Consider the following 15,529-nt stretch of genomic DNA (forward strand, 5'->3'; position numbering starts at 1 on the left):
CATTTACGTTTTTTATCCACTGATAAATAAAAAGGAACGACCGATTTTTTTAAATGTAGTGGAGTAAAAAGTAAGATATTTGACTTTAAAATGTAGTAAAGTAAAAGTAAAAGTCTCCCAAAATAAAAGTACTTGAGTAAAGTACAGATACGCGAAAAAACTACTTAAGTACAGTAACGAATTACATTTACTTCGTTACTGTCCACCACTGTCCCTATCTATTATTAACTGGTGTGTTGGAGGAATACAGAAATGCGTGCGAACTAGAATGGTTTGCTACCTTATAGGGTAGTGGTTTATTGATAGTCACTTTTCAATTTTACCAGAAATCCATCACACTCACTGTTTTATAAGTCAGATCTTTTGACTGTATGGTGCCTCTTATTACAGTGGAGTATGTAGCTCCAGTATCCACTAGAGCTTTTAGTGGTGTATCGTTTACCACTTTGTCCATGAGGGGCTCAGCCATTCCCCTCATGGTGGTTCTCTGTGTGCCCCGTCATTCCTCTGCACCATCACCATGACCCCATGATGGGTGCACAGGCGCCATTAAATCAGGTGATGATGAGTTGTGTGGCGCTGGTGGTCCCCTGGCAAAACACCATTTCCACGCCCGCCACCTCCTCTATTGGGACCCCATCCCCTTGCATTTGGTGCGTTAAGTGGATACCTTACACCGGAATATTGGGGCTGTGACCCATTTTGAGGGCATCTTCTGGCCCAATGACCTTCTTGTCCGCACACATAACATGTATTCCTGCCAAAACCTCCAAAACCTCCCCGTTGTGGTCTACTACTCCTTCTTGGCCCTCCCCTTCTCTGTTGGTTATATCCCTCCCACGGGTTTTCTGTATAGGGTGGGCCTTTATATAGATCTATGGGCTGATTGGGATATTGTACGTTGTCCGGGACACTAGTTGTCATAGCTACTGGTGTTGGTTGGGCCTGCTGGGGCATTTTTTTCTTTTTTGTGTTGGCCTGTTCCAGCTGCAGTTTCAAAAGCTCATTCTTAATCTTATCTACCTCTACAAGCTCTGTTTGTGTGATTTGTTTATGGCCCTGTCTGTGTAATACACAAGATCTCTTTCCCATGTTGTTATCATTTATATTTCTCTGTAATCTTAATAGAGTTGTGATTATCTCTCCCTGTGTCATAATTGTTTGTTGTAATCTTTCCATTTTTATTTTCAGGGCCTTTATTTCATCAAATTCAACATCTAGTTCACCACTGTTTACTGTTAACACCGGCTGTTACTTTGAGATCAAAACAGACTTTTCCTCATAAGGAGGAGGTGTGTGCAGTAAGGGGTATAGTGACTTCACTTGAGGGGGAGCCATGGGTGGGGCTGAGGGTACTGGCTCAGTGCTTTCTTGTTCTACTTCCTTTTTGCCTGCTCACAGCACAACTGTCAACTTCCCCTTTTTTCTTTGTTATCGTCTCGACTTCAGCTGCAACAAAAGCGATTCTCGTCCCCATTCTCAAATCTGTTTCTGAGTCTCTTACAGTTGGTCCCTTTCCAAACTACTTGCCTTTTTTCCATTGCACATACACTGGTGGACACCCATACTCATCACACTCTTTCTGAAATTCAACCATTCTTTATACAACTGTAAATACAATTCCTCTATTTATATAATGTCAAAATGAAATATACCTAAATATAACTGCAGAATCAAGTACACAATGGAATTTCCTGGGCCTTTCACCCAAAGGTTTCCACACCCTTAATTTAATACTGTACTCAATTAGATTATTCCTAGGCCTTTCACCTAAAGGTTTCTCAACCCTTAAATTTAATACTGTAATCAATTAGATTATTCCTAGGCCTTTCACCTAAAGGTTTCTCAACCCTTAAATTTAATACTGTAATCAATTAGATTATTCCTAGGCCTTTCACCTAAAGGTTTCTCAACCCTTAAATTTAATACTGTAATCAATTAGATTATTCCTAGGCCTTTCACCTAAAGGTTTCTCAACCCTTAAATTTAATACTGTAATCAATTAGATTATTCCTAGGCCTTTCACCTAAAGGTTTCTCAACCCTTAAATTTAATACTGTAATCAATTAGATTATTCCTAGGCCTTTCACCCAAAGGTTTCTCAACCCTTAAATTTAATACTGTAATCAATTAGATTAAAAGTTTTTCACTCTGATCATTTCTTATTATTTAAATAATTAATTTCAGTTCGGATCTCCTTATCAACACAAGTAATTTGGTATATCCAATTAGCAGAATTCGATAAAACAGGTTTCTGCTTACCTTATTTTAGTAGAGCGCTCTTTTGTGTTGAAATGGAGTCCTCGCTTACTTAGGTCTCTGCAATGAAACCCTCCTTCCTCTCACTCTCTCCTTTCCCTCCAAAAAACGTCGGGGTCACAAATTGTTGGACTTTAAGGCGTCCATTGCATGTTCATAATTGGAGGAAAGGCACAGTATTAAAATTAAACTATTTATTGATCAGATATGAAAAAGTTTTACAGCGCGCTGGGTCGTCTCAAGGCCACAATAGGCAATCGACTAACAGCCAGCATTTGGGGAAAACAGTTTTTATTAAGTATGTGACGTCGATCTTCTTCTTAGAATCTCCACCCACAAAGGCCGTTCCCCTCGTCAATCTGACTCCATCACCACACCCAGTTTTAGCCTGTAGGCGAAGATAAACACACACAGACAAAGAAAAAACAAACTGTACCCACACAACCCTGAGATCCATGCAGTCCGTCACCTCTTCCCTAGTACTCCTCCACTTCACATATGATTGACCTCACATAGCATATTATAATGCTTTCTTAAAAACAAATCATTAATAAAACATTCAATTTATTCATACAAAAAACATAAGCTGTAAGATGAAAGTAATTATTGTGTAAAACACATTTCAATATCATGACATCATTTCATTATTCGTAAAATTGGTTATATGAATAAGGTACACATTAACTTCTTTAGATAGATAAACACATATTACATCTTTTACTGCCATACTACTTCTAGGAAAACACTTTAATCATTATTAAAAAACCATCTGTTAGGGAAGAATACACACACACACACACAAAGAACAAGCCCAGGAGATTCTGTTCTTCAAGGTTGAGCTGCCATCCCCCCATTAGGTTATTCTGTATGCAACCTTCATTTCATTGGTTAATACACATTTATCAAAGACAACATCTTATATTTATTACATCAATTATTCACTGATTAATACTGATTAAGTAAGAAATACATTGCATATTTTATCCTGTGAATATTAAAGCATTAGTTAATACATGGTTGTCTGTTTGCTTTTCCTCCTCTGGTCTCTCTCTTATCTTGACAATTTCCAGATATACATTCCTCAGCTAATCCTCCTTGCAGTTTTTACACACACACCCAAGCTGGTAACTTCCACTCTCCAACACAAACACCTCATTTTACATAATAGCTCAGTGCATATATGAAACACACAGTGTTTGTAAAATAAAATAATTAATTAAAGAAATATAAAACGGAACAAAATCAATTTCCACAGTCCTTATTTGGACATCTTTGTAACTTTAACAGTTTTGGCAATCATCATGAAATGTAGGCAGTAAATATGTAAAACATAATTATTCAACAACACAACAATACTCCATTGTTCATGAATTGGTTAAATGCATTCATTAGTTAAACATACTAATTTTCACTTTCTCTAAATATAACATAGTTATAAAGCAAACAACTTGTTTATTGAAACCATCTGTTCTGTGTGTTTTCCCTTTAGGGCTTTTTCTATAGCCCCCCTGGCTCCCACACAAACACACATCAGCCACCCCCTCCTTGGTAACTTTCCACACACACAGACAACTTTCTTGTGGTCAGCACAGAAATCATTGTTGTAACAATACACATTAATTAAGATTATAAACAGCACGGTTAATAAAACAAAATCAAATCCCACATTAACCCACAAGAAGGCTAGTCAGGCGCTGGTGGTGCCGGTTGCCGCTTGCTCCCTGGCGGCAGTTCCAGTGCTCTCTCCCGGTCAGCCTGACACAGTTTTACCCGCCGATCTAACGGCAATTGATAAATCACCCTCACAACCCAATTTGAATCCATGACTCGATTACTCGCCTCAAAAACCTGTGCCTTTTGTTTTTTGAGAAAAAACTCGGTGACTCTTTGGAATATAATGAGATCATTTCTGTTTTCAACATTAAACCCAGGCGCTTGCATCTTGTTTTGTAGAATGAAAACAACAAAGGTAGGCCTGTTGTTTAACTCGTTTCCTTATTTTTGCTCCTGAAGTGATCTAATAATGTGTGTTGTGTATAGATGTACGCCTTATAGGTTAACTTACATTGTTTAATTTAAATGAGTTGCTATGAGTTTATTTATTTCAAACCGTGCTCTGCTGAGAGTTTTCATTTTTTCAATTTTCTGTTACGTTTAGCCTACTTTATTTCAGGTGAACTGTTTTTGCACTGCTGATTAGCCTGAATAAGACAGTTTATTGTCTATGCTGGCCTGGTTTGTCCAGCCTTTATTGAGCTCTGTGTTGGTTGAACATGTTTAGACAGTGTTTTATTATTTCCTTTGCTGAAAATTGCAAAGTAAAGATGTCACTGCTTTGCAGTTTGTCTATTCTTTTTTTCTACTCTAAGGTTTAATTATTATTCAAGTCATTTTATTCTAATATAAACTATAGGCCCACTCACTTTTGCCCCAGCCCGCCCAAAATACAATTTCTGCCTACGCCCCTGCCTCTTACACTGACTGATAAATCGCTCTTATAGGAAATGTGTAGACAGAAGCTGAGTTAGGATGAAGATTTACCTCCAACACTTCAAAGTCAGATTTAGATAAATTCACAGATCAGAGGTAACACTTTATAATAACTGCACACTATGAAGCATTAGTAAAGCATTAGTTAAGCATTACTAAATAGTCAATTCTTCATTTATTAAACATTAATAGACATTAGTTAGTAGTTTATCATTCCTTTATTCTTGATTTATACGCGTACATATAATGGGTTTAATAATTGTCTTTTCATACTTTATTAATGATCAATTTATCATTTGTAAAATAAGTATTACATTATTTACAGACCAGTTATTAAGATGTTGTCAGTGGTTCATAAGATCATTTAGGAAGTGTAAATAAATTATTACTAAACTATTTAAACATTAATTTATACATCTTATTATTTAGACGTATAAAGTAATAAGTTAGTCAGTGTGTTAATAAATAAATGCTTCATTGACACATATTCCTACTGTATTCATGATTAATTCAGGGAGTTTTAAAACATTTAGAAGTGGTCAGTTAACTATTTTTGTGAGCTCATCTAAACTGAGGACTATTTATGCTTTGTAAAGCTTTTATAAAAGAGATTTAAAGTCTCCGTTATCTTTTAAAAAGGAAACAAACACAACACAGAGTAATACAGAACATAAAACATATTTATTTCAAGATAACAAACTATTAGTGCTGTCAGTCAGTGATAGAAATGAAATCTTCAACATAATAAACATGTCAATCTGTTTATCAAATACACATGAGCTACAACAATACAAAAACACATTTCATCTATTTCCTCTGAATATTTGATGTCAATGTAAGAGATGAATGTATTGATATGTATGTAGTATAATATAATGACACACTGACAGTTTTATGAGTTCACACACAAACAGTAAGAAAATGAAGGTGATGCTTTATTTTAAAAGTCCTGGAGGTTGACAGTCGTGTAAATAAAGAGAAACAGCATCAATGTCAAAGCTCGACAGAGAGTTGTGTGAAGTGTCCATCAGATTTTAAGAGTTGACTTTCTTTTCTTTTTTTCTAATCTTCATCTGTATCATTTATCATCTGTACTTTGTGTTTATCTGTTGTGTATATATTGTGTTTGTGTTGTTATTTCTGTCTGTATTCTGATGATTTGATAAATAATGCTTCAAACATTAAATAAAAGCCAAGTTGTTATAAAAAGAGTTTAAGATGAACATCTAGTCAAGTGTGCATAACTATAGAGGTGTCGGCCTATCAAACAAACCCCCATAAACAAACATCATATATAATGTGTAAGAAGAGTAAGATCACAGTATTAAATCCTGGAGTGAACAAACTCAACATCACATTAAGTAAACAGACTCAGACATTTGATTGAATACTTATTGTGTTGATCTGACAAAGCATCAATTGTTGTTTATGTACACTTCATATTTTCTGTTTGTTTGGCTTAAAGGATACACAGCCTATAACAGCAGCAGATCAATTTACATTTATTTCTAATATTTATATTCTAGGATTTAAATTACACTGTATGAGTTTACTTTAAACATTTATTTAAATGAGCTCTACTCACCGTACTGTCTCAAGTTTATAATGTGGGTCATCTTTTAGATCAGAGATTATCTTTAATCCTGAAACTGTGATATTATTCCCATCCAGATACAGATCTCTCAGGTGTGATGGGTTTGATCTCAGAGCTGAATTCAGAGCACCACAACCTTTATCTGTGATATTACAACTCCTCAACCTGTAGAGAACAGAGACTTTATACAAATGATGCAAAACTACAAAGTTTGTAGACAAATATATTGTCACGCATCTATATACACAAGGAGACAAAGGACAACTGGATACAAAATACACAGGAATCTTTATTAACAGGACAATGATGGCAACACACAGCATAGACAAATGAGAACCGACATTCACTGGAGCACACAAACGAAATATATACATGGAATAACAAGGAGGGAACAGGTGAGGACAATGATACTAATAAACTAAACAGGTGAACATTATTAAAAATAATGACAATGAACACAGTGATGATTGAACATAATGAAAACTAACAGTGTGCCCACCTCCCAAGGCGTGTCCCACGCTGTAACTAAAACAACACTGTACGACAACAAAAGTCAATAAACAGAAGCTGACGAGGATAGGAGGAGCCTGGGAAGGGCTTTGAGCAGAAGGTGTCTGGTGGAAAGCCAGAAGGAGAGCCCCAGGGAGGAGTCACCAGCGGGGGCCGGGGTGGGGGGACCCCAGTCAACACCTTGGAGACAAATGACGGGGAAGCCAGCAAGGATGGAGTGACCCTGGGCAGAGCCTAGCAGCCAGAGAGCCCGGGGGAGCCGAGAATCCGGAGGGCCTATTCACAGATAAGGAAGAAGGGACCTGGAACTCCTTAGCAGAGCCAAAGCAAGAGAACCCCCAGGTGACGTCCGTGCATAATAAATGTAGTATTTTGTGACATAAGTCCAAATGACAACATGCAAAACATAAAAGGGACTTCTTACCTTGGTATTAATATAACGATCATGAGTCGAATCCAGTCTGTTTCACATGTGTGAATAACCCAAGGAAAAACATCTAATAGAAATCATCAAAAGACCATTTTTGTCCACAAATGTGTATAATCCATAAAGTATAGATATATAGTCTGTTGTTTACATCAGATTTTTCGTGAACGTGTATGAGATGGAGCCGTAGCGGTCATGTCAGTTGGGGGTTCAGGGGTTGCTTGCTAGGTGTTTGCTCAGATTTGAGGTGGAATTTTTCACTGTAGATAAAAGTTTTATTCCCACGCAGAGTGTACAGCGGACGCTGATGTTTTTGTCAACTTTAACCGGGTTAAACTTGCTGCATAGTCTTGTTCTCTTCCGCGCTCCATGTTGTCTCTTCATGTTCAACACTACACAGACTGACGGCGTGACACTCATAACGTCATTGTCACTCGACTCGCGTCACGACACGAGACTGTCTCACGAAACAAAGTCAAGGTTAAATCACGCAGTAACACAGCCTGCTTACGGGGAAGTAACAGTAATCTAATTACTGTTTCTGCAATTGTAATCCCTTACTTTACTCGTTACTTGAAAAAGTAATCTGATTACAGTAATCCGTTATTTCTAACGCGTTACTGCCCATCACTGATTACAGGAGGAATATCAGCTGGAGATAACATAACTCTGATCTTACATTTAAAGATGTTACAGTGTGTAAAGATCAGTGTCAGTGTCAATGATGGATTGATGTTTTTAATCATCTTTATAAACACAACACCTAGAGAAGAAAAAACTCTTCATACACAATAATATCAGCAAAGATGTCAAATAAATTGTTTTGTTTCAAAGAAAACTAAGCAATGCACTGAACTGCCATGGCATTCATGCACGCTCACCACACAAGACTCCATTGCTGAACAAAAAGCATGTTGAGGCTTGGTTAAAGTTTGCGAAAGAGCATTTGGAGAAGCCTGTGGATTATTGGGAGACTATAGTATGGTATAGTATGAATTCAATATTTGTCTTAATGGCTACATATGGTGAACATTTTGTCCACATTTTTTTTACTTCTTTGTGTTGCTAGTATTTGCAACGCATGTTTTGTCAAACAGATAAGGATGAGTTCTTGATTTGCTGGTATTTTTTCTATTTGCATGTGTTTTCTTTCGTTGCAGTGCAGTGAACCCTGTCGGCCACTGTAATTTTAATCTTCACAGATTGTGATGTAGTGAAATACTGCAGTACTTTGATGATGCATGGATGTCTCAGTATAATTTATGAGACTGATCAGATATATCATTGACTTTATATATCATTTACATTTTAGTGTGTGTTTCTTATTTATTAGAAAATATAAGAAATGTATATGTTTAACTAATCCTCAGTGCATGTGTGACTATCAGAGAGATGATCTTACTTCAGTATCTCCAGTTTACAGTCAGGATTCTTCAGTACATCAGAGATAAGCTTCACTCCTGAATCTCTTAGATTATTATCAGACAGCTCCAGATCTATCAGGTGTGATGGGTTTGATCTCAGAGCTGAAGACAGAGCAACACAACCTTCATCTGTGATATCACACTTACACAAGCTGTTGAGAACAGAGACACACAGTTCAGATCAAATCTACAGTTAGTTGAATTTGTTTTTCTTCCTTAATTAATTTAGTGTTTATGGACATTTTCATTTTAGATTCATTTATGTGTGTTTGTGTTTTACTGAAACACATCATTGAGATTTACATGGAAATAAACTGTTGATTCCTCTAATCACACATTATAACATTTTCTCTTATGTTTCTCTTTCTGAATGATTTTTGCTTTTATCCTCAAACATAATTCAATTTTAAGGTTTTATTTATCAAAAGATGTGACTTTCAGTAAGAGTTAAAATGTTGTGATGAATTTAGGGCTGTGGCGGTGGCAATGTACCAATTCACCACAGTGGTGCGGTGGTTATAGAATGTGTGTGGGAGGGTATGTGTATGCACGCACTGATGCTTATAAGCTTATATATAATGCATACATATATTTTAAAATATAATAATGTAAACGAGGATCAGATATACGTCTCTTAAAAAACATGCGTGTTCATAAGCGCTGTATTTTTCCGCCTGTGGGTGTTCGTCACAACGTCAAGCAATGCTTAGGTTACCTAGCAGCGATGGCGCGGTCACGTTTTTTGTGTGATTTTAGATGGGAATTGTGAAGCATCTGAGCATATGTGCTTGGCCATTTCGGTGGGTGCTCAAGCCCAGCCCCAGAGCACCCACCGGATCGTCACCTATGTGCGTGCTGTAGCACTTTCATATGTAAAAAAACACTTGGTTCAACTGAGAAATATTTTTGTGGTTATAATGTTTCCATCTGTGCTAAAAGCGAGTTTTGATAGCGCGTGTACTGGTAGCACAGATTGATACTTTTTCTTAACTGTGACCAAGAGAAAATATCTTGCCTCATTGTTGCCCCCAAGTAGCGGGTCATCACTGATATCAGTTGCCTCCGCTTGCACATAGCACACTAACTCAGAGTCTGCTGGCCATTTGTGTTCATACGAACTTGAAAACATCTTTCTAGGCGAAACTGTAATTCATATTTTTTGTGACATGCACAACACTGTGGGTCCCACTTTACCACCGCGGGTCGCACTTCACCACCGTGGTTGTGTGGTGGTTATGACAACAGTCACAGCCCTTAATCAGTTTAGTTATCAAATCCAGTACTTAGATTAAAAACCCTATAAAACCATTACAGATGTTATGATCTCTATATAGTCTTGCTATAATAATATATGTGATTTTGTCTGAGCATCAGATCATAATCTTACTGCAGTATCTTCAGTTTACAGTCAGGGATCTTCAGTACATCAGTGATCAGCTTCACTCCTGAATCTCTTAGTTTATTCACAGACAGATACAGATGTGTCAGGTGTGATGGGTTTGATCTTATAGCTGAAGTCAAAGCAACACAACCTTCATCTGTGATATCACACGTACACAAACTGTAGAAAATGGAGACAGACAGATTGTTCACACACAGATCAAATCTACAGTGAGTTGAATTGTTTCTCTTCTTGTCATCATTTAGTGCAGGGCTATTCAAGTCTTATCCTGGAGGGCCGGACCACTGCATAGTTTAGCTCCAACCCTAACAAACTTACCCACCTGTGATTGTCTAGTGATCATGAAGGCCTTGATTAGCTTGCTCAGGTGTGTTTGATCAGGGTTGGAGCTAAACTATGCAGTGCTCCGGCCCTCCAGGGTAAGATTTGAATAGCCCTGATTTAGTGTTTATGGACATCTTAATTTTAGTTTCATTTATGTGTGTTCGTGTTTTACTGAAACAAATCAGTAAGATTTACAAGTAAATGAACTTAATCAATTTATGGTTATATGAAATGTGTGATTTATATTTTTTACACAGTAATGAAATCTTGAAATTGATTCTTCTCATCAGACATAACATTTTTACTTATGTTCTAATTTCTAAATGATTTTTGTTTGTTACTTTTTATCATCATAATTTAATTTTAATTTTTATGTTTTTGAATTTCTGTAACATTTAGCGCTGGGATGAACTAAAATCAAATGTTATCAAATACATTACAAAGATTCAATTAAAATACTATAAATCCATTAACAGATTATGATCTCTATATAGTCTCAGTTTAATCTATATGTGATTTCTGTCTGAACTTCAGATCACAATCTTACTTCAGTATCTCCAGTTTACAGTCAGGATTCTTCAGTACATCAGAGATTAGCTTCACTCCTGAATCTCTTAGTTTATTATCAGACAGATCCAGATGTGTCAGGTGTGATGGGTTTGATCTCAGAGCTGAAGTCAGAGCAAAACAACCTTCTTCTCTGATATTACACTTAAACAACCTGTAGAGAACAGAGATAGAAATTTCAATTTCTCAGTTCACAACACACACATCAGATCAACATTGAATTTTTTTGTTAGTTTATTAGGGCCCAAGCACTGATGAGCAGGCCACACCCTGCAATGTAGGTACAAAATCTTATTATTTTTGCTTTGTTTAATAACAATAGAGCCCGAACACCCTTAGAATTGTCCTTAAAATTTACTAGGGCCAGAGCACAGAAGAGCAGGCCAGAATGGCCTGCACCGAAAAGTGCAAAGCCCTATTGTTTTTCTTAAAATGTATTTATTTATTTTTACATTTTTGGGCACTTTGTGTCCCTTCATATGCTTAAAAACTCTTGAAATTTGACACAAACATCAAATCATCCGCCACTGGCAATGGGAAAGAGGGATGTATGACTGAAGAAATGTAGTGCACTTAATGCGAGATAGTGGTGTTACGTACTAACTTACATGTTTTTGAATGAATCTTTCAAGTGAACAACTTCGTGTTTTTAATATGCCCTCATTGGCCACAATAGCTTTAATGATTTGAATAAACTGAAACTGTCATTCATAGGACAGTGTCACCTGTCCGTATGTTAACCCTTAAACAGGCAATGTGCACCACGGGATACGCTCTCTTCAGTGTCTTGTTTGGGGCATAAAAAAGATTTTTCAATCAAATCCTTATATCACTTATCAAACCTTGGTCTGTCTTGAATATGTGGGTAACATTATTTGCTTCAAGTTTTTTTTTTATCAATTGGTCAGCCTGACCTAAATCCAACATGGCCACCGGTTTTGCAGGACAGTCAGATTTTGTTGTAAGTAAATTAATATTAATCTTACTTTTCTTCTTTAAAAAAAATATTAATACTGCTAATATTAATTGTGAACATTGTCTTGAGGTGCTAAAGAAGAAAATTTGGTTATATGTTGTTTATTTTGTTATTTAGCGCATTTTGAAATATACGTATCCCCTGAGATACATTGCCTGATTAGGGTATAAAAAAGGGATTAACCACAATATTGCCTATCTTTGTATTTTAAGTTGAAAAATGTAACAAATGATCAAATTTGCAGGTTAAACTGATATTCGTATATTTAGGTGACTGCATCTTAGCATTTTAACTGGATATTTTCTTTTACGGCTTCACAACAGCTAATTTTATGGTATAAGGAATAATAGGAAATATGAGTTATAGAGCTGATACCAATGAATTCTTCAGATTTTGAGAAAAGTGATGAAGATGAATTTTTTTGTGACAGTGCAGTGGTGTATTAGAACCAAGAAATTTAGGTAATTTTCCTCATGCCAGGCATGCATTCCTCTAAATTGCAGCCAATAAGAGGCCTCTGATTGAAACACATATAGACCCATATAGTTTACATTGAGGGGTAGGTCAGGTTGTATGCAAAATTAATCAATTCTTAAATAATTTACCAAACTATTATTATCTAAAAAAAATATATTTTTTGCAGATGGAGCAGAAAAAGCACCAACGAAGCCAATAAAGACATTCAAAAACTGCTCATTCTTAGTTAGGCCTACTTACATTTAGTTGTGTTATTTACATGCATTGTTACTAGTAAACCTGTTGTTTACACTTTTTAAAATCGATGAAAAAATATGTATGGCATGTTTTAGAGCAAGAGAGGATTTCAGAATCACATAATTTTTGCTGCAAATAAAAAATAAATTTTGATGACTTAATCCTTTTTTTATACCTTAATAGGGCAATGTATCCTGGGAGATACAACTCATAAAATCCTGAATATATCAAATATTTAAAAAATTCCAATGAATATCTTTTACATAAGTCCAGATGATACAAAAAATGTCATGAAATGATTTTTTGCTCAACGTTTTCCACTCTTGCCTGTTTAAGGGTTAAAACAATGTAGTAGGGTATATTCAGGCATTAAGATGAATGTTAGAAGTGTCCCAATCAACCTGAATACAACCTTCTGGACTGTAATTACTGGACTTTTCTTAAATATTAAGTTTATGACTTGATTTTTGGATATAAAAGAATATTATATCTTTATATCTATATTATACCGTTCCACCACATTCCAAAGATGTTCTATTGGGTTAAGATCTGGAGGCCATTTGAGTACAGTGAACTCATTTTCATGTTCAAGAAACTAGTCTGAGATGATTTGCCCTTTATGGCATGGCACGTTATCCTGCTGGAAGTAGCCATAAGAGAATGGGTACACTGTGGTCATAAAGTGATGGTCATTGTCAGAAACAATACACAATGCTCAATTGGTACTAATGGGCCCAAAGTGTGCCAAGAAAATATCCCCCACAACATTACACCACCACCAGCAGCCCGAACCGTTGATACAAGGCAGGATGGATACATGCTTTCATGTTGTTGACGCCAAATTCTGACTCTACCATCTGAATGTCGCAGCAGAAATCAAGACTCATCAGACCAGGCAACGTTTTTCCAACTTCTACTGTCCAATTTTGGTGAGCCTGTACAAATTGTAGCCTCAGTTTCCTGTTCTTAGCTGACAGGAGTGACACCCGGTGGGGTCTTCTGCTGTTGTAGCCCATCTGCCTCAAGGTTTGACGTGTTGTGCGTTCAGAGATGCTCTTCTGCATACCACGGTTGTATCGAGTGGTTATTTGAGTTACTGTTGCCTTTGTATCAACTCAAACCAGTTTGTCCATTCTAGGGTTGCCGCGGTGACAGAATTTTCTCACCGGTTAATCGGCGCGTCACAAACCTGGTGATCCCGGTTTCACCGAGTGGGAGGGGCTTATAAATGCGCATGCAGACGTGCACATTTTACTTTCACTTTTGAATTACACAACTGTTTAAATGCAGTGCTTGCGTACGCTGCATTAAATCGCGTATGAATTTGCGTGCAATGCGAGTGCAACAGCTGGTTTAATTAGTGCTTGAGTCAATGTGCCCAGGTAAGTCTCACAGAACCCGCAAGTCCCAAGCAGAGCAACCGGCTACTTCTCCATAAAGCGCTGCTTGAATGATGGGTTTATTATTTTTCTTGATGAAAAACACAAGAACAAAACGATCTCGGTTATATCAAACATCATATATGTATATTATAACATAAACGAGTAAGCACACGGGCGCGGCTTCTGTCTTCGTCTGGTCAGTCAGCTTGCCTCGCACACTCTGACAGGAATAAATGAAATCTGACACCTGATGCTCTGTGACGTGACGCGCGTTCAGCTCCACTAAATTCAGTCAGCAGACACATTCAGTTGTAAGTGTTTGCTCCCTCTAACGGAACTAAATGATTTAATTACACGAAAATATCAAAACGACGGTGAAAGACGGTGTCGTGGTGGGCAAGTTATCTAACCGGTGAGAGGCTGAAGCACCGGTTATCACCGTTTCACCGACCATCGTGGCAAGCCTAGTCTATTCTCCTCTGACCTCTAGCATCAACAAGGCATTTGCGCCCATAGAACTGCCACTCACTGGATATTTTCTCTTTTTCTGAACATTCTTTGTTAACCCTTGAGATGGTTGTGCGTGAAAATCCCAGCAGATCAGCAGTTTCTGAAATATTCAGACCAGCCCGTTTGGCAACAACAACCATGCCACGTTCAGAATCACTTAAAACATCTTTCTTCCTCATTCTGACACTCAGTTTGAACTTCAGCAGATCGTCTTGACCATGTCTACATGCCTATATGCATTGAGTTGCTGCCATGTGATTGGCTGATTAGAAATTTGCATTAACACGCAGTTGGACAGGTGTACCTAATAAAGTGGCCGGTGAGTGTAGATTTTTGATCTCTCGAACGCTGTTGCCAAAGTTTACTTTTATTTCAGGCATATTTAAGGCTCTTGGTGTGCTTAGATTAACTTAAAATTTGACACATAAATCACAGTTGTCGGCTCTTAAGTGTGACCAAAATGATTAGACAAAGGCATGTAATTTAGTGGCTCACTAGTGCCCCTGTTTGTCTAAAATGTGTGGCTACTTTTACCTACAGTCCACAAATAGGTCAGTAACAACATAAAATATTCCACTGATATTTACCCACTTGATATTTGTTTTCTGGGAGGCACCATGTAGTGATGAAAAGAATATGTGAGGGTCTGCCATCGCTGCTTGCAGCTATATTTATTTATTGTTTTACAGTTGATTATAAATCCTAACATATCAATAGTAATCGCACAGAAGTAAAGCTGATTCTGCGTGAAATAATAAATCACATTATAAACTCCATCACTCAGATCTCTTCGCTGTCTGTCTGTGATCTTAATTATTGATTTGAAGATAATCGTGTATTAGTTTTAAATGTCTTCATGGTTCAGACTCTACATACCTGTGAAATATACTGAAGTTACTATATAAACTCTAGTAAGATCACTCAGATCAACTGATATATCTGCTGCTGCT

At 37.0% G+C, this 15,529-nt stretch overlaps 2 protein-coding genes across 2 annotated transcripts in view; one reads left to right on the plus strand and one right to left on the minus strand.

Annotated features, from left to right (window-relative positions):
* LOC135771698 (uncharacterized) overlaps nt 1-15,529 on the plus strand; it is a 232,922-nt gene that overhangs the window by 54,247 nt on the left and 163,146 nt on the right. The window lies entirely within an intron of this gene.
* LOC135771613 (uncharacterized) overlaps nt 672-15,529 on the minus strand; it is a 37,336-nt gene continuing 22,478 nt past the window's right edge. The window contains exons 10-15 of the mRNA XM_073815452.1: nt 10,978-11,151; nt 10,092-10,265; nt 8,683-8,856; nt 6,335-6,508; nt 901-1,063; nt 672-848 (exon numbers count right to left, since the gene is read on the minus strand). Of these exons, the coding sequence (XP_073671553.1) occupies nt 672-848; nt 901-1,063; nt 6,335-6,508; nt 8,683-8,856; nt 10,092-10,265; nt 10,978-11,151 (1,036 nt within the window). The remainder of the gene's footprint in view (nt 849-900; nt 1,064-6,334; nt 6,509-8,682; nt 8,857-10,091; nt 10,266-10,977; nt 11,152-15,529) is intronic.

Source organism: Paramisgurnus dabryanus, chromosome 8, assembly GCF_030506205.2.
Source record: "Paramisgurnus dabryanus chromosome 8, PD_genome_1.1, whole genome shotgun sequence".
Classification (NCBI taxonomy): Eukaryota; Metazoa; Chordata; class Actinopteri; order Cypriniformes; family Cobitidae; genus Paramisgurnus; species Paramisgurnus dabryanus.